Source organism: Pinus tabuliformis, chromosome 6 (genome assembly GCF_031772625.1).
Source record: "Pinus tabuliformis cultivar Carrire ecotype Pingquan chromosome 6, CPIR1, whole genome shotgun sequence".
Taxonomy (NCBI): Eukaryota; Viridiplantae; Streptophyta; class Pinopsida; order Pinales; family Pinaceae; genus Pinus; species Pinus tabuliformis.
Window position 1 is genome coordinate 879,487,592 of NC_142292.1, and position 23,280 is coordinate 879,510,871.

At 38.0% G+C, this 23,280-nt stretch overlaps 1 protein-coding gene across 2 annotated transcripts in view; it reads left to right on the forward strand.

Moving 5' to 3' along the window:
- The window catches only part of LOC149261685 (putative thimet oligopeptidase), a 439,851-nt gene that overhangs the window by 330,372 nt on the left and 86,199 nt on the right, over positions 1–23,280 (forward strand). For both annotated transcript variants that reach the window (XR_016258489.1, XM_089422600.1), the window contains exons 9-12: positions 20,558–20,638; positions 20,727–20,889; positions 21,126–21,246; positions 21,384–21,456. Coding sequence is in view for 1 of the 2 variants with exons in the window: in XM_089422600.1 (XP_089278726.1) it covers positions 20,558–20,638; positions 20,727–20,889; positions 21,126–21,246; positions 21,384–21,456 (438 nt within the window). In the remaining variant the exon portion in view is untranslated. The remainder of the gene's footprint in view (positions 1–20,557; positions 20,639–20,726; positions 20,890–21,125; positions 21,247–21,383; positions 21,457–23,280) is intronic.

Here is a 23,280-nt window from a genome sequence, read left to right on the forward strand (position 1 = left end):
AGGTTGAAGTGGTTCACCACAATGTCCTCATAATGTTATTCATGAGATCCCTCCATGGTCATAATTCATGGCTACATAATTGTAAACCTACGAGCATCTCATCTTGAAGCATTCTTTGATGGCTTTCTTAAACATTTTCAAACATGCCAACTGTTAAATATTCAAGAGAGAGCCTTCATTGAACACCAAGAAGATATTGGAAAAGATGATCTTGCTGCCCCTTTGGAAATTGATATTAGTGATTACATGCATATTGAAGAGGGGAATGGGAAATTCATGGGCATTGTTTTGACAAAGGCCCTATCTATGACACTAATGATGATGATATCAACAAGACCCTTGTCTTTCCTCATGATCCTGGGGATGTAGTGGAGACACATGTGGACCCTTTCCTCAACCCTTCTTACACTATCACTAATAATAATGAACTTTTTCCCCCTTCTGAAGATGGTCTTGAGGAGAAAGAACCCATTAGATGTATCACTTCTTCCTAGTATAATGAACACATGGTGGTTGCCTCTCTTACATACAATCATCCTACCTAGCAACTTGCTTGTTGTGTCTCTCCATGTCATCAATCCCCTTTTCCTTCCCATCGTGACCTTATGTTAACCAAGAAGCATGGCATCGTTTAAAAGGACCATGATCGGGATGATATGCCTGAGGTTTCCCTCCATCGAAAATTCATGAGCTTAGTTGTCGATATCTCTATCTTTTGGCTAAGAGAGAGGATCTAATGGATTAAGTTACATCCCTTTCTTTCCTCTTCATCCATGATCTTCCATATGTGGCCACCTTGTTTTCTCATCTCTCGCCTTCATGATCTTGCATATCTTGGTTCTTATCCTTGTTTTTCAATTCACCACATGGGTGATTATAGGGGTGAGCGTTTCTATGTTGACTTAATGACATGTTGGTTACATTGGCTATATGATCACACTTAGTGTTTTTACAATGTTGCCATGCATGTTAGTGTAGGATGCATCACATATTGATTTTTGCAATAGAATTTAATATCATATAATATTATCATGCTAGATTAGGTGCATTTAGATTAGATTTGCATTCTAGAGTAGATTTTATTTCCTGTTGATTTTTATGAACTAACAAAAGCATGGGCGATCAAAGGACACCGTCAAAACATGTTGCCCCATTTGCTTATCTATGATGTGTAGGTAGCAGGTCTACGATCCCGAGAGATTATTGTTCTCATGACCTCCCTGTTCGAGTACATGGTTCGTGCACTCTACTGAGAGCTCATGTCCCAGTTGGAGCCAGATGTTACCCACCACTAGTGGGTGACCCCTATAGGAGAAATTTTCTCTTAGATTTATCTTCAATCGGTAGCTAGCAACCCCATGCAGCCATCTGATAACTCGATGTGATACTATTCTCCGCCACCTGAGCCAACCATTGTGTGCCCTCGCTTATTTGTTATGATTGTATGTTTGAAGGTGAGCCTTCCAACCCCGAAGGTATGATTTTTCATTACGTAATTGGGTGTTTATGCTTGCTTTTTTTGGGCACATTTAGGCATGGATTAGTGGGGGCATTTGGTGGAAAGAATGGGCTTTGACTATACTATTGTTCCCTTGCCTCTACTTGGCTAATCTTGTATACTAGTCATGTGGGATCTCCTTTATAGGTTATTTTCTTTACGAGTGGCACTACATGGGAAACCCTGATTTTGGTTGCGTGGACCTGCTTCCCTATTCCATATATCTCACTCCCCTCTGCTCGTTACAAGCCCTTTTCACATTTTCTGTTGAAAATGGCAACAAGAAATGCTAAAAATAGAAATGCTAAAAATAGCATTTCAGGGACCAGCGTTGGAGATAGCAATAAGGAATGATAAAATAGAAACGCTAAAAATGGCATTGCTATAAATAGCATTTTGGGATAGATTCCAATTTTAGTTAGTCCTTGAACTAAAATTGAGAGTTAAAATTGGAATTTGATCTTAGCAACTGTTTGTAAAATAATTAATTAATTCATCTTGAGTTAATTAGTTGGAGAAAATCAAACATGAAGTCTATGTGTAGACATGCAACAGTTTTCCCTTTGATTGAGGAAGTTATCCCTTAATTAAAGTGATCAGGATGAGTTGTACTTTGAGTTGTAATTAGTTAGCTCAGTTAACTGAGTTAAGTCCAGTTAGATTAGTTCCAACAGTTTGTAGAACTAATTATGAGTTCAGTTAGTTAATGCATGCATGCATGTAACTACTGCACTTCAGCTAACTGAATATTCTCTCATAAATAACTCATGCATATAATTACTGCACTTCAGCTAACTGAATATTCTCTCATAAATAACTCATGCATGTCAGTTCAGTCAGAGACCCAGTTGAGATCAGGGGAAGGGACAGTGTACTATCAGTTGGAGGATTTTTCCTATATAGAAAACTCATCCATGCAAAAGGAATTATCTCCTATAGGATTGCGCAGTTATTTCTGAGTTTGGTGAGTTGTGTGAGAGGTGAATTCACACAAGTGGCAGCATTAGACCCCAAGAGAAACTGCGCAAGGAAATAGGAGGCTTGGAGGGCAGAGGAGAAGGTTTGTGAGAAGCCTTTGACTGTCTATGAGCAGCAGAGGGATTGTATTGAGAGCAGGATAGCTTGTGAGCTAATGCTTTGTGTAATCCAGACATATTTCCACTTGTATGATAATATAGAGATCAGGGTTTTTAGCTGAGGCTTTCCCCAGAGTATTCTTCTGTGTTCATGTGTGATTGCTTTCTCATTCTCAGTTATATGTGTTATATTTGATCTTGCTCATATTTGATTAAGCTTTCGCAAGTTTGTTGTAGAAGTATATCTTGTATTTTGCTTTAGTATATTGCATAATCTGTTGATCTACAGTGGGAATTTCTACATTTTCCCCATCTAGGTCCACATTTGTCCATTGGATCCACAAGGTGTTAGCCTCCACTTCCCCTTGTCCACACCTTAGGTCAGGCCTTGAACGATGCCCCAGAGGTTGATGTAGCTGAAAAGAAAGATAAAAGCATTATATGGCCACATACAACAGGAAATGTACCACAAAATGCAAAAGATGGCCGGGACATTAAAATTTATCGCGTGGGAAAATCCAAACATGAGCTCTACCCCTTATCATTTTGGCCATCACCCTGGCTCCTAAGGCCCATATGAGTGCCCCTTGCATCATTAAGGAACCCATGATTGTCCCAACACTTGATGGGTGATGAATTGCCCCACCTTAAGGGGATAATCACTGCTCCGAGCAGTAAAATGAAAAAAATCAATAAAAGGCAAAGGGCATATGAAGAAGGGTGGAAAAACAAAGGTCGGGATAACTTGTACTACGATTTCTCCCTCCTACATTCATACACCCAAGGTGTGGGCTTCCTTCATCATAGCTAACCTTGTACCATGGCATGTGGCTTGGAGCCTTCCCTTTGCCCCTACTCGACTCCATCATTATTTCGCATGACACCTGCCATTCGATGGATGTACCATGGGCCTGTCACTCCCTCAGAGGTTGAAACCACATAATATGGTCCATTGTTAACCTCTTTTGTCAAGGAAGGTAACATTATTACATGTTCAAAGCCCATTTGGAAGGGTAGGCCACTATGAAGTGTCCACCTCTGCCTTTGATTAGCGAGCTTATTTATGTTGTTTTCTGGTTGCATTGGATGTGCTTCGTTGACCACTATGTGTCAACGACCCATAGCAGTACACCCCCTTTTTCGCAAAAGGGATAACGCCTGATCGATGTGTTCCTACCATCCAACTATCATCGTCAACCTGAGGATCATGTTATAATGTAAACCCGTTCTGCATGTGTATAATGTAAATAATCTCAACAAATCGTGTTGTGTATGTAATTACCTAGGTAAACCTACTTTTCTGGTGACGATCTACATTCCGGGAGGTTTTTTGTCTCACCGATCCATTCTCAAATGGTCGACAGAGTTTTCCTTCAGCCTTACCCCAAAGTCGGAATGGATTTTGTCACGGAGATCTTAGGGGAGTCCTAGTGTTCTAGATCGAGTCTATGTAAAAGTGATTTGGGAATAATCCTGACCATTTGGTTAGGTTATTTTATTACAAATTGCTTAGTCTGTTGTATTATATTTGTGTCGCAGAATTGGGTAGTTTGTGAGGATCTTTTGCAAATGGGTTTTCCCCTTTGAGATGTAAAAATTGTGAAATTATGATGTAAAGTGTCTTGAGGGTTGGAAAAATAATTTATCCCCTCATAGGTTAATTAATTAAATTTTCTGGCCAAAATTAATTAAAATCCTATGCCAGAAATTTAATTAATTCTAAGTCTTAGGTAAATTTAAATTCTCCGAAGGCAAAATTCGCCAGTCCTTAAAAATTAAATTTTAAGAGGTCCAGAGACTAAGGTAAATTAATTATTTTGCTGAATTTTAAGCCTTTGGTCCTTGGGGTTAAGTCAAAGTCAAACTTTTGAGGAAATTAATTCAAAAATTTAATTTTGGAATTAATTAAAATGCATTTAATTGAAAATTTTGAATTTCCTCAATAATTTAAAATTTCGACGGATGAGATTAAAAGAAATTTTGATCCTCATCAACGGTTGAGATTGCTTTGACGAGGATCACTCGAACTAGTAGTTGGAGGATTTATCTTTAAATAGGAGGTCATTTGTCAGTCAGTTGATCTGATCTCTGGATCATGTATTAAGTGAAAAGCTCTTTTGTAATCTTTTAATGAGCTATAAAGAAAGACTTTGGGGTTAATTTCTGTTGGTGTTACTCTTCGCGGAAATACTATAAGATGTGCCATTTTCATGCATAGATTTCTTTTTAGCCATTAATGATAGCTTTCTGAAGAGTGATTCGAGTACAGGTGTCTTGCTCAGTTGCTGGGGTTTGAATGATAATTTAAGTTTTGAATATAATAGCAGGTATCTCTATTAAATCTGAGTTTTATTATCGTTTTCGCGATCTATGTTGATGGATGAATTGAGTTTTGTAGGAAAGTCTTGATTTTTAGATCATCAGGCGTTTGGGAAAGTTCTCGATTGAACCAGTGAACTCTCGATCTGTGTTTTCTGAAGAGCCCAGCGTAAACTTGATCCTGGGCTTATCATATGATATTTTTTGTGGGTGATGCATGAAGGGTTTTGAGTTTAGTACCTCTGTTAAAATTCAAAAAATTTAGATTTTTTTTTGTGCTAAATCGATAGATCTCGTTGTTGAGAGCCTCAGAACATCAAATCTGGGAGCGGAGTCGGACTCGCACTCCCTAGATCTAATAGATCTGTCATTTATGTACATAGATCAGTAAAATTATTTTTGGTTTTCTGACTTGGGTTTTTCCTGGGTTTCTGTATATATCGTTTGGGTGTTTTATTGTCGTCTTACAGCTACAGATCTGAAGAAGAAAACTGTGTTGAGTCCAGATCTAGGCCTTCGAGGGTAAGATCTGGATCTCTGGGGTTTATCAACATCATTTTTTGCAGGGATCATATCCAGATTTTGCAATCCAAGGGTTTAAATATATTTATTTTCAGTCTGGAGAAAATTTCAGGGGTTTCACTGATAAATCTGAGCCATAAAACTATATTGATGAGGGTTTAATTTTTTTTTGGGTTTGCTTTGGGTTTCTTGAGGTTGTTGTTGACTGTCTGGCAGCACTGTCTGCAATTTTTGTCTTTCTTCTTGCTGAATTTATTTTATTTTTTTTAAAGAAATCCCTGCAGCCCTTGCTGCTCTTAAACCTCCAAAAAACTGCCCATCTGCCTTCATCCTACTGCTCTGTAGTTGCCTACGCTATTCCTCAACATAGCAAACCCTTCTTACCATCTCCACAGCTCCATCCCTTCGAATTTCCCTGTTCGTCCATTCCTTTTTGACTTACCCATCTCGCTCTGCCCATCAGCGTTTGCCCAGCTCTTCGCTCATTCTCCCTTCCACACATACATAAACCTCACCTCTTTCCGCGTTTTCTCTCCCTTGCCGCGTATCCTTTCCATATCTGCGTATTTCCTTTCCTCATCGAGAGATCCCACTCCATCTCTATGCTGACAAGCCATCGAACCCTCCTTGCTGCACCAACATTCTACTCCTCGTTGCCTGCCTTTCTTCTTGTCATCGAACTTTCACGCAGCCCTCTCGTTGCATTCCCTACAAATTTCAAAAAAAGAAAAACCCTCAGCTCGCTCCCTTGCTGTCGCTGTCCAAGCCTTCGACTGCAACAACAAACTCATTTCGATTTTTTATTTTTTATTTTTAATGTGTGAGGGTTAGGCTTCTTTTATGTATTCGATTTGATTTTATTTGTATATATTCATTGTTTAGTTTAAGTTTCATTTTCATTTAGTTTAGGTTTGTATATAAATTAAAATTTTAGGATTAGAATCTATTTTAATTATTCATTTTTTTGAAATTCGATTTTAATTTTTTGATTTTTTTTAGATTCGATTTGCTGTTTTGACTTCTATTTTTTAACAGTGTTGCACACATCGCAATCGGGATTTAATCGGCGCCGGGAAAAAAGCGGAAAAAATCGTTAAAATCGCGAAAAAATCGGAAAAAAGCGGGAAAAAATCGTTTGGCACAAAAATATTCATTTTTTTTCAATTTTTTTAATATCTAAACCATCTACAACATAAAATAAATACATTGACACATAAATATGATAAAAAAACTAATATATAAGATGTTTAATATCATTTCTAGCGCTAAAATCACACATAACATTGAATCATGTCCTGAATAGTAAGTCCCAACTCAGCCTCAAAATATCAACAAAAAATATGATAATGTATCTCATCATGTCATAATGTCATATACAATAAAATGAAAGTCTAATCCTATTGATTTCCTCTGCCCCTCTTGCGAGAAAATGCCACAGCTTTCCCTTTCCCTCTAGATGTAGATGCTGGTGCCCGTGCAGGTGGAAATGGCAGTGGAGTCTGATGTGATCTAGACGTTGAAGAACTAGAAGTAGGAGCTATAGGAGGTAGACCACGTCCTCTACTGGTGGCAGGGGTAGCCCGGGCAGGTGGTGTCACCTGGAAACATTACAATCTCCCAATCCTGAAATCCTGAAAAACTGATAAGTCTGCTGGATTTTAATTGAAATCTAAAATTCTACTTTCTCCATATGAAATCCAATGAGGCTGGAACCACTCTCAAACATCCTGAGTCATTTCATGGTAATGTTAAAAATTTAAGTAAAAGGATGAAAATGAAGATTAAGGAGAATGTCACTTTTACTTTAAGAATTTAACATTACCATGAATAGCATATCCATACTAGGGCCTAGACTTGATCATTAAGCTACCCCACTCAAAAATTATTTGTTTCTTTCAAAAAACATTGCATGAAAAAACCCAAAAAAAGTTATAAAACTATGCTGTCCTGAGCCCCCACGATTTTTTCGTTAAAAATCGCGCTTTTTTCGAAAAAATCGCGATTTTTTGAAAAAAGCGCGATTTTTTCAGTAAAAATCGGCAAAAAAAAAAGTAGGCGATTTTTTCGTATAAAAATCGCGATTTGATCGGCAAGATGAAAAAATCGTGATTTTCCGATAAAATCGCGATTTTATCGCGATTTTAACAACACTGTTTTTTAATTTTTGTTTTGTTTTATTTGATTTTGATTTTCTTATTTCTTAATTTTTATGGTTTTGATTTTATTATCTAAAATCCTAAAAATCTAAAAAAAAAAACATTTGAAAATCCTAAAAAATTTAAAAACTCTCAAAATATACAAAAAAAAAAAAAATTAACAAATCGTAAAAGTTAAAAAAATCTAAAAACATAAAAAATTTCTAAACATTACAAATCATAAAAAATTAAAATTTTCTAAAAATTTAAAAAAATCTAAAAGATTTGAAAAACATTTAAAATTCCAAAATTTTAAAAAATTTCTAAAAAATTTAAAAATGAAATAAATTACGGGGTTTTCGCTTAAACATTAAAATCTTTAATGTGACCTATGGCTCATTAAAAATTTCGATCTTTTTTAACGCGTTGATTAGTTTGTTTGTTTGTTTCTTTTTTTTTAGTTATCACCCAAGGAATAATTAAGATTTAAATTTGAAGTTCCTTAGTGTTATTAAATGCATATTTTTCTATGGTCAAGGTGCAATAAACATTTTAAATCATATTTGGCTGTTGCAGAAAGTTAATTGAATCTAGATCTGGGCAGTTAAATGAAAATCATTTTAGATTTGGAATCTCTTGCATGTTAAAGTTTTGGGTGTTTATATTAATCATTCATGATTGTCACTATTCGTCACATATTGGAAAAATATTCTGAATGACTTGTTTTCTTACTTGATCTATGGTTAATTCAAATTGAAGGCAGTGGTCTATAATTATCTCTAGCTGGTGGTCGTGTCTTGGTTACATTAGTGTTTAATCTATTAATCTAAGTTGATCAAGATTCATTTAAATTCGTTAAGTTGTCCATCATTAAAATCTCCTAGAGCCCGTGTTCTACAAGCTCTCTCATCCATTTACCTTAGGGACTACCCCCCTTGACTTGCCTAGGAGAGAGTCTAAATGGAGTAAGGATCAAGAGTGACAACCCTTACTCTTAGCATTGTCACGGTGCCTAGACACTTTGTGCGACAACATTTTTTGGCGCCATTACCGTGGACATTTTATTCTCAGTGTTTCAACGACATTTCCTCATCATTCTTCTCATTTCTCATCTTTTCATTTGAGCCGGCAACGACAACATTTTTTGGTGCCGTTGCCGGGGATAGAATTTTTCTGTCCTTGGTTTCTCGACATCGTTTTAATCATCTCATATTTTCCGCCATTCATTAGACGGTCAAGCGACACAACATTTCCTGGTGTCATTTGATCTTTTCATCGCCCTATCTTTCGTCATCTCATTAATCGTTTCATCTGTACCTTTATCACCTGGACATTTTGGTTCATTTCTTGTTTGGGTGGCAATTCCACTTCTTCCATTTATTATTTCTCAGACAAGAAGCCCTCCCTTATATTCGGTTGTTTGTTGCCTTTTGGATCCTAGAGTTAGATTCATGTTCAAGTGGCGACTCCACTTCTTTCATTTCTTACAAGAATTTTTACTAGAAGCTCACTTCTTGTGGATCTCTTCATTTTCTTAAGCAGAGGTCTCTCCCTAGCATCCATTTGGTCCCTCATTATTCCTTCAGACAAGTCATCATGGATGATTCATTTACCCCATGTCATTTTACTGATTTCTCCATGATATTCCGAAAGTGGCCATTTATAAATTGTCTTTGTTCTCGGGTGGTGATTCAGTCGTTGTTAGAAAGCATCTATGCAAGTTTACTCATACAATACTCAGATATTGTAGTTCTCCCCAATATGATCATGAAGATGTCAAAATGCGTCTATTTGCCTTTTCTTTAGAGGGTGATGCTTTGAATTGGTTTAATAATTGTCCTGAAGATTCTTTCGCTTCTTTACAAGACATCGTCAATGCTTTTACAGATAGATATGGTTATCAAGGTAGCTTGCCTTGTGCCCCTAAAATTATGCAGCAGAATGAAAGTGATCTTGTAAAGGATCCAATTGTTAATGAAAGATTTCAAGACAATTCTCCATATCAGAATGTGCCATCCACTTGTACCGTTGCAAGACAAATCCATGATAGTGGAAAAGCAGGAACAAGTTATCAAATCAGTGTCGACAATGAAAGGGAAAATGATAAGCAAATTATAGAAGAACTAAAGCAGTTGGTTAAAGACATGTAGTTCAGTCAAACGCAACTGGTAAAAAATATGGAGCTTAATCAAGAGAAATTTGTAACTGATTACGTCAAGGATATGAGAACTTTATACACTCAACTGGAAAAACATGATGAGGAGATGGAAATCATGAAAATTAAACACTCCGATCACGTAACCACTATAGTAGAAAAGTGTGCTCAGAATATGGAGGATATGAGGACCGACATGCAGAAGGAAATGGAAACCATGAAAGCTAATCATGGCAGAGAAATTAATTCTATGCAAAGCAAGTTATTAACTATGGATGAAGAAATGACCATCATGAGATTCGATTATAATAATCAGTTGGCTACCATGCAAGCAAATCATAAGAAAGAGATAAACTATATGCAAAACTGTTTCATGGGCATGAAAGCAAAGAATGAAAAAGTAATAAAAGATGTGGAAGTTGGTCAGATATGTCTTCAGAATAAGTTATTGACCATGGAGGAAAACCATGCCAAGGAAGTTAGTGCTATGAAGGTTGAACACTCTAGCCAGATGGATGCCATAACAATACAGGTACAAAAATTTCAGCATCAGTCAGAGGATGAAAGAAACAAGGAGACGTCAACAGATCAGAAGCCTCCTTATCTACTGCAGCAAGCTCCATCTTATTATGAGGAGGTCATTTGTTCCATTGAAAAGTGGTTAATTGAAGGTGACCCAGATAAAATTGAAATTGATAAGAATCAGGTTGACGCTCACATGGTTAATCCACCAGTCATAGAAGATCAAGTTATAACTCATGACACTTGTGAGACTGATCCATCATTCTTGACAGAGCAGATGCAGAATGAAGAGAGACATGTCACGCATATCTTACATACTTCATATGAGAATTTTGAAGCAGAATGTTCCACATCATCTATGATACAACCTACCACAAAGAAAAAGCACAAGAGAGAGAATGAGAAAGCGATTTGATGCATCAGATGGTTGCGAACAGCGTGATTTTCGGGCAGGAAAAAGTCCTACCATATGCAAGATTGGACATGGCACATCCGAGAAAGAGCCGACAGATTTGCCTGAAAGCAGGCAAATGCTCAGTATGCACTATATTGAACGCATCTGATGCCATGGGGCATCTTTGTGTTGTATTTCTAACCTTATGCCCTATTATTTCAGTATTTCATTTTGTAGTTAGATTTGGTTTTTCATGTTGTTAGACTAGTTAATAAATGAAGAGCTTATATTTTTCCAGTGCTTAACGTTATATCATGATTTTTGGATGGATGCTACTTATGTTTTGTTGTGTGTTGTGTGGATGTAGATTTTGGATTCTCGTATTCCTCCAGTGCAGCAACGTGTCCCCAAGTAGAGCTAGATGTTGACCACTACGTGTCAACGACCCATAGCAGTACACCCCCTTTTTCGCAAAAGGGATAGCGCCTAATCGATGTGTTCCTACCATCCAACTATCATTGTCAGCCTAAGGATCATGTTATAATGTAAACCGCTTCTGCATGTGTTTAATGTAAATAATCTCAGCAGATCCATGTCGTGTATGTAATTACCTAGGTAAACCTAGTTTTTTGGTGACGATCTACATTTCGGGAGGTTTTTAGTCTCACCGATCCATTCTCAGATGGTCGACAGAGTTTTCCTTCAGCCTTACCCTAAAGTTAGAATGGATTTTGTCTAGATCGAGTCTATGTAAAAGTGATCTAGGAATAATCCTAACCATTTGGTTAGGTTATTTTATTACAAATTTCTTGGTCTACTGGATTATATTTGTGTCGTAGAATTGGGTAGTTTGTGAGGATCTTTTGCAAATGGGCTTTCCCCCTTGAGATGTAAAAAATGTGAAATCATGATGTAAAGTGTTTTGAGGATTGGAAAAATAATTTATCTCCTCATAGGTTAATTAAATTTTCTGGCCAAAATTAATTAAAATCCTAAGCCAGAAATTTAATTAATTCTAGGTCCTAGGTAAATTTAAATTCTCCAAAGGAAAAATTCGTCGGTCCTTAAAAATTAAATTTTAAGAGGTCCAAAGACTAAGGTAAATTAATTATTTTGCTAAATTTTAAGTCTTTGGTCCCTGGGGTTAAGTCAAAGTCAAAATTTTGAGGAAATTAATTCAAAAATTTAATTTTTGAATTAATTAAAATGCATTTAATTGAAAATTTTGAATTTCTTCAATAATTTAAAATTTCAACGGATGAGATTAAAAGAAATATTGATCCTCATCAACGGTCGAGATTACTTTGACGAAGATCACTCAAACTAGCTATTGGAGGATTTATCTTTAAATAGGAGGTCATTTGTCAATCAGTTGATCCGATCTTTGGATCGTGTACTAAGCGAAAAGCTCTCTTGTAATCTTTTTATGAGCAATAAAGAAAGACTTTGGGGTTAATTTCTGTTGGTGTTACTCTTCATGGAAATACTGTAAGATGTGTCATTTTCATGCATAGATTTCTTTTTAGCCATTGATGATAGCTTTCTGAAGAGTGATTCAAGTATAGGTATCTTGCCCAGTCGCTGGGTTTGAATGATAATTTATGTTTTGAATATATTCGAGTACAAGTATCTTGCTCAGTCGCTGGGGTTTGAATGATAATTTATGTTTTGAATATAATAGCAGGTATCTCTATTAAATCTGAGTTTTATTATCGTTTTCTCGCTCTATGTTGATCGCTAAATTGAGTTTTGCAGGAAAGTCTTGATTTTTAGATCATCAGGCGTTTGGGGAAGTTCTCGGTTGAACCAGCCAACTCCTGATTCGTGTTTTTTGAAGAGCCCAGCGTAAACTTGATCCCGGGCTTATCATAAGATATTTTTTATGGGTGATGCATGAAGGGTTTTGAGCTCGGTACCTCCGTTAAAATTCAAATAATTTTTATTTTTTTTTGTGCTAAATCGATAGATCTGGTTGTTGAGAGCCTCAAATCATCAAATCTAGGAGCGGAGTTGGACTCACACTCCCTAGATCTGATAGATCTGTCATTTATGTACATAGATCTATAAAATTATTTTTGGTTTTCTGACTTGGGTTTTTCCTGGGTTTCTGTATATATCGTTTGGGTGTTTTATTGTCGTCTTGCAGCTACAAATTTGAAGAAGAAAACTGTGCAGAGTCCAGATCTAGGCCTTGGAGGGTAAGATCTGGATCTCTGGGGTTCATCAACATCATTTTTTGCAGGGATTATATCCAGATTTTGCAGTCCAAGGGTTTAAATTTATTTATTTTATGATCTAGAGAAAATTTCAGGGGTTTCACTGATAAATCTGAGCCATAAAAATATATTGATGAGGGTTTGATTTTTTCTGGGTTTGCTTTGGGTTTCTTGAGATTGTTGTTGACTGCCTGGCAGCGGTCTACATTTTTTTTTTTTTTTTTTGCTGAAAATTTAATTTTTTCAAAAAGAAATCCCTGCAGCCCTTACTGCTCTTAAACCTCCAAAAAACTGCCCATCTGCCTTCATCCCACTACCTTGTAGCTGCGTACGCTATTCCTCAACGTAGCAAACCCTTCCTCCCATCTCCGCAGCTCCATCTGGGTAGTTAAATGAAAATCATTTTAGATTTGGAATCTCTTGCATGTTAAAGTTTTGGGTGTTTATATTAATCATTCATGACTGTCACTGTTCGTCACATATTGGAAAAATATTCTAGATAACTTGTTTTCTTACTTGATCTATGGTTAATTCAAATTAAAGGCACTGGTCTATAATTATCTCTAGTTGGTGGTCATGTCTTGGTTACATTAGTGTTTAATCTATTAATCTGAGTTAATCAAGATTCATTTAAATTCGTTAAGTTGTCCATCATTAAAATCTCCTAAAGCCCGTGTTCCACAGGCTTTCTCATCCATTTACCTTAGGGACTACCCCCTTTGACTTGCCTAGGAGAGAGTCTAAATGGAGTGAATAAGGATCAAGAGTGACAACCCTTACTTTGAGTGTTGTCGCAGTGCCCAGACACTTTGTGATAACATGCTCTAAGCCTCAAAATTTGTAGGGAGGCTTGGACACATGTATTCCACAATACCCAAAAATCGTTTGGGGAAATTCTACCCGGAGACTGTTTTATTAAAACAATTAATTATTTTTAATGGGTGCCTAAGTCTAAACTTAGAAAATTAAAATAATTAAAGGGTATTAATCAAACTGTGGGTGAAACTTCTAGAAGAAGATGAGGATCAAGCCAAAATGATCTGAGCCATTGATTAGAATCTAATTTGGGCCATTGGTTCTCAACGAGAAGATTATAAGTGAGGCTTGATGGGCATTTGGAAATCATATCAGGGAGAGATCAAGAGATCGAATTTCTTAGAGAGGGCAACACAACAGTTTCTAGAGAGAGGGTCGAAGTGATTTCTTGCAGTGAGGTGCAGGGATAATTTTCTAGTTGGAGGTTCCTGATCCGGGAATACATCGTAGAGAAGGTAGATAGAGATCTAGAAGAGGCAACACAAAGGCTATGCTGGGCAGCGTAGGCTGACGCAAAAGCAACGCAGAACCTAAGAGGAGATCCGTATTTTGCTGCAGATGTCTAGTTCTGAAACCAGAAGTCGGTGTCACTTGTGTTGAGTATTTCTTTCTTGCTCAGTTTCTTGTTTCCGCTTTTAATTTAATGGTGAAGGTTGTAGTGTATTAGTTTCTGTATTTGCTGTAGGATACAGTAAATAATTTGTTCAGTAATTTAACAAATAGAAGAAAATTAATCAATTGCTACAGTAGAAATTTAGGCTTCCAAATTTGCACATGGTATCAAAGCTGCAGGTGAAGCAAGAGAGAAGAGTCGGAAGAGCCCAACGCTAAAGAGAAAGAGGGAAGTCGAAGTGCTGCGTAGGCAGTAAATCGAATCCCCAGAGTGATTGCGTAGAACATGCCAGGAGGGCAATTTTTTTTGAGGAAAATCTCTCTCTGAGTGAGTTGATAGAGAGAAAGACTTCCAGATCGAAGTTTGCTAGTGTCAGAGGCAGCAACGTAGAAGAACCTGCGTAGAGCAAATTTTTGGTGAGACGTAGTTTTCTGCAGCAGTTGCTAGGGCAAAAAAACGTCAGAAGAGAGGAGACACTACCTTGATGGAATTCTTCCTCAGATGACTTCCAGCCAAGAAGTCCAAATTCTCATTTGCTGAGCAACAACAAGGAGTAGCAAATCTACTAACTCCAACAGAGAGTGTGTAGGCTAGCCCAGTAGTAGCACAGAGGAGAGAGGAGGCAGTTCGACATTTCATCGACAGATATGGCAGGTCATGGGTTGCGAGATAAGGATTGGTTGGAGGGTGGATCCAACTATGTAATCTAGAAGGCAAGGATCTCATGCATTTTGGATGAGCACGATCTCAAAACCTATGTCGACAATGTGATAGCTGTACACGTGGATCCAGATCTGCTCAAGAAGTACAAGGCTGAAATTGTAAAGGCCAAATGATTGATCCTCGACGGAGTGAGATCACGTAGTGTGTCACATTGTCGGCAAAGATACTGCCCGACAGATGTGGGAAGCATTGGCCACGCTATACGAAGGATCTTCCGAGTAGCGGAAGATGTACTTGGAGCAGAAGATGAGATCCACGCAGATGCAGAAGGGGGAATGCATTGATCCATTCCTAACAAAGCTTCAGGAAATCCGAGACTCGTTGGCAGCTGTGGGGTCAACACCTCAGCCTATCGAGATGGTGAGGCTGGCCCTGAATTCAGTCTTAGAAGAATGGCAAGTGTTTGTCCAGAGTATCCTGGGCAGAGAGAGATTGTCGGATTGGGAAGGAATGTGGGCCACTCTTCAGCAAGAAGAGATGAGGAGAGACTTGGTCAAGTGCAAACTTGATAGTAATAGCAATAGTAGTGGAACGAAGCCCAAGGAGGAGGAAGAGAATGAAACCGTTGCATCTAAGGGGTAGCAGGAGTAGCGGAAGAAGAAGAGAGATGTCTCGAAGATCAAGTGCTTCCGGTGTGGTGAACTTGGTCACTACGCTATGCAGTGTCCTCTCTAGAAGAAGGACAAGGAGGAGAAGCATGATCCGAAGGCTACATCCGCAAAGATCGAAGAAGAGGAGTTTGCCATGGTTGCCCAGATATCTCCAGGGGAGAGGTGGGGTGATCTAGAACTGTAGTTCGAAAGAACTACAAATGGGCAGGATCCTTGAGGAGTCCACCTCTTGGATCAATACCTTGCTATGGGAGCCTAGATCAGAAGTAGCAGGATGAACAAGTGTCAATTGATGTAGAGGAGTGCCAGAGTGATAGTTGCAGTGGCTAGGAGTGCCAAAGACCAAGCAACACAGAGCAGAGTTGGCAGCAGTGCAGAGTTAGCATCAGCGCAGAGGCTTGCAGTAGTCAGAGCTCCAGCAACAAATGCATCATGTTGAACACCTATTCAGTAATTTTGGATGCTTTTCCGTTGTTGATGCAGTAGCAGCAGCAGTTGGAGAAGGTTGCAATGCAGATGCAGTGTTGGCAGTGGCAGTGCCAGCAGTAACACATATGCAAAAATTATGAGGGTTGCAGTACAGATGCAGTGTTGGCGGTGGCAAGGTCAGCAGCAATACAAATGTAGTGTTGGCAGTAGCAGCAGTATAAATGCAACATTTGCGTAGTAGTTGGTGGGTAGTGATGTCAGACATCAACAACGTAGAGGGAGATGTTATAGAGAAGGGTTATGCTTCATTAGGTTGCATTACTAGAGCACATTCCTCGTTACGAGGGAGTGTTGATTTATGGTAGCATCGGATGTGCTCTAAGCCTCAAAATTTGCAGGGAGGCTTGGACACATGTATTCCACAATACCTAGAAATCGTTTTGGGAAATTCCACCCAGAGAGAGTTTTATTAAAATAATTAATTATTTTTAGTGGGGGCCTAAGTCTAAGCTTAGGAAATTAAAATGATTAAAGGGTATTAATCAAACTGTGGTGAAACTTCTAGAAGAAGACGAGGATTGATTAGAATCTAATCTTGGCCATTGGTTCTCAACGAGAAGGTTATAAGAGGAGGCTTGATGGGCATTTGGAAATCATATCAGGGAGAGATCAAGAGATCGAATTTCTCAGAGAGGGCAGTGCAACAGTTGCTAGAGAGAAGGTCGAAGTGATTTCTTGCAGTGAGGGGCAGGGATAATTTTCTGATTAGAGGTTCCTGATCCGGGAATACATCGTAGAGAAGGCAGAGAGAGATCCAAAAGAGGCAACGCAGGCTACGCTGGGCAGCGTAGGCTGACGCAGAAGCAATGCAGAGCCTGAGAGGAGATTCGTATTTTGCTGGAGAAGTCGAGTTCTGAAGCTAGAAGCCGGGGTGTGAGACTGGGAGGGAAAAAGTCGAAGTTCCAAAAGAAAAACGATCAGCTAGAAGGAGTGACGCAGGCCCCAGAAGCAGTGACACAGAACAACGCAGTGATTGCGCAGAAATTGCATAGGCTGCTAGGGACTAGTCATTCAGTGGCTGGATCAGTGTTGGATCACTAGTGATAGTGTGAGGTATCTCTCACTAATCTCTCTGTCAGTCAAATTCTCTGTATTGGATAGCCAACAAGGCATCCAAAGTTTGTATTAATAAATTACTACTTAATAATACAAACCTTCAGCTGTTGCACCGGTTTTCCCGCATTGGGTTTTTCTGGGGACATTTGTCCAAAAACAACAGTGTCACCTGTGTTGAGTATTTCTTTCTTGCTCAGTTTCTTGTTTCCGCATTTAATATAATGGTGAAGGCTGCAGTGTATTAGTTTCGGTATTTGCTGGAGGATACATTAAATAATTTGTTCAGTAATTTAACAAATAGAAGCAACTTAATCAGTGGCTATAGTAGAAATTTAGGCTTCCAAATTTTCACAATTTACTCAATTATGCTAATGAATTATTGTATTGGAAGGTGAGGAGACGTATTGGATCTTATATAGGATTGCAGGTGGGCCTTCATCTTGGTTTTGGCCTCCCTGTATGAGATCCAAGCCCTCTAGAGGGTCATAATGGCACTTGTAGGGTGAGTGTTGAGAGCCATGGGCCTCCAGCATTGCAAAACATGGATTGCCAGACCACGGGCTTCTCCAACACCACCACATTGCTTGTTTGTGCCCCAACCATACAAAGATGATGATGCACTTGAACCACATTGCCCAGTCGGTCACACATTGTACCCTACACTTTGCAGTGGATCCAAGTCCTAGAGGCGGTTTTGTCTCTTGTGGGGAGACATGGGAGGGTATGTGTCATCTTCTAACCCTCATTGATGGAGCATCGACTTGATCTTGAGCCACTTGGAGACCCATGAGACCCATTTAAAGCCCACGGAGCCCATTTTGGGGTTTGGAGATGTTTTACAACATTTGGGGGGCATCCCCCTCTTATTCATCATTTTTTAGGCCCTCACCCTCATTCTCAACACATGAGGCCTCAACGCTAGCCTTGGAGAGTATTTCACATTAATTACATGGGCTAAAGGGCAAATAAAATAATAATTAATGTAAAGTTATCTTGGTTGGCTTGTAACCAAGGGTTTGTTACCATGTTTTAACAATTCAGGGGCTTCATAATTAGAAATTTGAAGTCATTATTGTTGTATAAATAAGAGAGCCTCTCTCTCACCTTGTATCATCACACTTGGGATTTTTGGCCCTCTCATTAGAGATTTTCGGCCTACAATTTTGTGGAGAGATTTGGATGATTCTAATGCATTTTGATGTTTGGAAAAAAATGTTATCTTTCTTGGAACTTCTGTTTGGCAAACTGATGGATGGAAATATTCTTCATTGTCTTGTAAGTCTTATTTAATGCTCTATTTATAATCTAATGAATGTCTAATGCATGGAATATTGTTTATAGTTTTAAATGTGCCCTAATTTTGCCAGAGCATTGAAGCTATTGGAAATGTTGCATGTGTTACTCATGGATAATGATGAATGCATGTTCTTGGAGGATTCTTTGTATGTTGCATCCTTGAAACTCCATTTATACTTGCAAATGAAGTATAAATTCCTAGTGTTGCCGTGAAGTTGCCTCCATTAGGGCTAGTGAAGCTGCCATTAGGTCTCCTTGAAGAGCGAAACTCTCAAATCAAGATCATTTTTTACTTCAATCCTCCCAATTGGTAGGCACTAGTCCTAGATCCTTGGTGATCACCCTTAACTCAACGAATCACCTTTCTTTCACCTTTTCTCCCTTCCTTTTTTCACCCCTTTAAGGATAAGGAGGCTTTCTAGGGCTTGGTGCGAAATTTTAGGGAGGAGGAAGTTTTGGATTCCATCCAGACAGGACTCTTCCTTAGTCTCTCCTCTAGGCATCCACAAGTTTTGAACGAATTTTGACTGTGGAATTTCAATTAAATTGATGCCCTAGCCATCACACCAAGTGGGAACCCTAGAAGCTAATATTTCAACCTGGGGATTCTCTAAAGGTTTGAGCTTTAGTACTTGTTGAAGTATATCATTCAAAACCTTTTCTCTTAGCTCGTCTAATATCTCAACCCTATGTCTTGTATAGTATTCCTCTCAAGGGGTTTTTCGTGAAAAGTTTTACTAGCTTCTCCCAAAGCTCACACTTTAATTGAACCTTTCCATTGAATGAGCCATCCTTGCCTCACTTTGAATCCTATTATAGACACATCTATCATAAGTGAGGGTACTAGGACTCCCGTTCATGAAAATTTGAGAAGAGATGGGGACATAGGTTGTGGTGATAGTGGGCCTTTGTCCCAAATTGTGTTGTGCCATCTAGCTTTAGCCTATTTACTAGGCCTGCTAGTTTGTGCAGCAACAGGTCCACACACCAAATATGTACAGAATGGTGGCATAGAATAAAAAAAGGCCAATTTGGTAGTAGACTGGCCAGTTTTGTACAATGCAACAAAGAACCCTACAAATACAATTTAAGGAAAAAAACTAATGTATAAATGGGGCAACCTAATATTCAACCCTAAGGCCCTACTAATGCTATGTAATTAATGGTAATGTTGAACTCTTAAAGTAAATGGATGTTTGAGAGTAGTTCCAACCTCTTTGGATTTCATATAGAGAAAGTAGAATTTTAGATCCCACTCAAAATCTAGCAGATGTAACAGTTTTTAGGAATTTAGGATTTGGGGGTTGCAATGTTTTCATTGTATTCTGTGCCCTGTCACATAATAGGTCACAGAATACAATATGGAACTAGCATTTAATCAAGAGCACCAAGCCCTCTATGTGCCTTGATGTTAGAGGCATTGATTGTTGAACTTTTGTATTATGACCCTAGCAAAAGTGTACCCATCACTCAAACAAAATCTCAATTTGACTTGTTACATTTTTTCTATCTTATTTTAATGCTTACAAGGTGATATTGATAATGAAGATCCCAATATAGACAATGATTTTGATGATATGTAGGTATATTTTGTAGGATGATTTGTTTTTTTGGACACTAGAGGCCATATAGAGCCTCTTTGTCAATGTATTTTTGGTTCAGAGATGTATTGCACTAAGTGCTATTTTGGTTATATGTGCTTTTACTTGCTAAATAAATGAGAATTTTGCATATTTGTGCATAAGTGGTTTGGAAGCTTGGATTCGTAATGTATATGTGTGTGTGTGTGTGTGTTTCTTTAAAATTTGAATATTTTATGTACTTTTTGGTTGACCAGTTTTTTTCTGGTTCCAGACCAGCTCCTAGTTCGGGGTTTTGACCGGTTTGGTTCTGTAACATTGTTCTACATCAATATGGATTCACTTTGATCACTGATAACAACTAATGCCATTCCTACTTATCATGACTTAACCAATTGTTCTTCCTTTCCATGTGTGCCCTGTGTTATACCTCAACATACATTGCATTTGGTTCCGTAAGCATATTTTCCCACCCCACTCAAAATGAATATATCCTGCTGTGATTAATCTTTTGTATATTGTTTTGTTTTATTCAGGTTATGGAGTTTCTAGTGGATATATCAGAGAATATATCAAATTCAGCTGCTAAGGAACTGCAAAGACTTAAGGATTTGAAGGTTTGTATTCTCATTTTGCATATTGACCATATATAATAGTGATATCAGATACTGATTGCAAATGCTGATATTTTTATTTTGTTCGTAGAGAGAGGAGGAAGGAGAAGCTGTATTTGGAATGGAGGATTTACAATACTATATGCACAAAGCAGAAGAACTAGAATTAGAAATAGATTATGCGACTGTGAAGCAATATTTTCCAGTGGATTCTGTTACATCAGGGATTCTGAAAATTTATGAACAGCTTTTTTGTATGTGCTGAAAGACATCCTATGGAGCATCCCTTGCTATTCAGTTCATTCTGTTTTTGCACTTTCAAGATATAATAATGTGAGAAAGCGATGTGGTAGAACATTTAGATAGCCAAACTCATCTTCATAGTTTGTATTGAGTTTCCTTTATGAGCAATCCTTTCTCCTTTTAGTTTATGTCTTTCCTACCTTTTGATTTTTATGTTGTTGGGTGGTTTTCATCCGGATAATGGCAGGCCTAAAATTTGAGACAGTACAAGCAATTGAAGTTTGGCATCCTGATGTGTCACTATACTCAGTTTTTGATTCATCTTGTAATCAGCTTTTGGGTTTCTTCTACCTTGATGTGTATATTAGGTGAGAGCCACGTTCTTACTATTCATTCTGTTCATGAGTTCTTTGATTGTTAGGGCAAGTACCTTCTTTTCTTTAATTTTTTGATTCTTTGATACATTCAAGCCTAATTATTATTTGTATATAATGTTGCATTTCAGAGATGGAAAGTTTTCCCATGCATGTGTTATCCCTCTTCAGGATGGCTGCTTGATGCAAAATGGCACTCGCCAGGTTATTCATATCTTCCTTTTCTATTAATCTATTGCTTTTGGGAAGAAAGCAGAGGAATGAATTGCAGAATGCCAGTGACAGATATTGTGATTTTATTTTTCCTTTATCGTTTCAAACATATTTCATGGAACACATTGTTATGTGGATTTATTTTTGTTGGAAGTTGCTTCCAGAAGCATGCCCCAAGGGGCTGCACCACATAACACATACTGACTTAAATGCTGGGTGCAAGGTGTATCTATTTTTCCAAATTTGTTTGTTCTTGCACCCATCCTTATTTTAACATGCCTTTTTTGTTTGGTCGTACCATGATGAGAATAGAATCCTCATGAAAAGATTTACCCTCTGCCAAGCCAATAGTCAACCAAGGCCCATTGGCAGTTGTGGATATAAAAGTGTGATAAAATAACTCCTTTGTTTTGAACACTTTTTGTATACTTCTTCAAGATAGATCCTTCACAGGGAATCCTCGAATTCACATTTGTTTCTATTGCTCAAATATTTGGGGACCTAGCCTTTAGCCTCTTGACTAGGCCTCTATTGAAGTGGTACAAACCATTATGCTCCAACACACAAATTGTGGAAAATAGGTTGTTCCTCGACATCATCCAAGTTGAGTTTTGAGCCCATACCCTCGACCTTGAAAGCATTTTCAAAATCATTTCTTATTGTCATAGACATTCACTTTCTAACGTATTTCTAGGTTGATAGTGTTAGAAAATCAGAAAGGCAGAAATATTTTCTTATACTTGATAATTACTTGTGATATTCTTGATTTCTTATTAGGTTCCTTTATATCTTCTTTCTTTTAGTTCATCAAGCAATTACGAAGGCAATAACACATAAATCAATGGACATCAGATATAGGCTCACAGCTAGGGAGAAACCCCTCTCTAGGGGAAAACCCAGTCAGTAATTCTTCATTCAATAGTTTTCCTGAAATATTCCAAGACTCTAGACCTTGACACAAACTTTCCTCCACACCAAGTCAACCTTCTTCCTTTGCAGATGATCCTACTAGATCTGACAGTAGCAACAACAGTAGCAACACTTTCTTCAACCCAACAACTTCGACCTTGCCTTAGAGACTTCGATCTTCACTGAAAGACTTCGATCCTTACTTAGAAACTTCGATCTTGGCCCAATACAACTTCTTGAGGTAGCAACACCCAGCACCAACAACTTCGACCTATGGCAGCAACAACATGCAGCAACTGGCTACGACATCAACTAGAGAACTTCGATCTTCCAAACCAGGGCACGAGAGAGAGAGATAGATGGACCAAAACTTCGATTTTCCTTCTTTCCTTCACCTATACCAAACTCGCATCACTTTTGCCTTCCTTCCTCTATTTCGCACTTTTTCCCAGCTTCAAGAGATATCGAACTTGCTTGTTATGTGTCCTTCAAATGGAATTTGAACTGCTTCATTTATAGTTCTTTGGTGAGGTTGAATAGCCCTATTTGAGGCCGACTTGGTGTGGAGTCAACATAATTCATATTTGACTCAATACTTAACCTTTTTACATGATTCAAAAGCCCAAGAGGGGTCTCTTTAAAAGTACAATGACTCTATTAACTCAGAATAAATCCTCAAAGTCCTCAATGGGGACTTTGACCTAAAACATGATGACCCAAACATGAAACCCATGCTTTAATAAGTCATAATAATAGTAATAATAAAAAATATTTTCTTTAGTATTTTGACAAGTACATTACATGATGGCTCAAATACATTTAATGAAAACCGAACCTAGTTACATTTTCCAACACTCCCTCTTAACTAGGGAGGTATTCATTATATACAAGTACAAGGAAGATCTC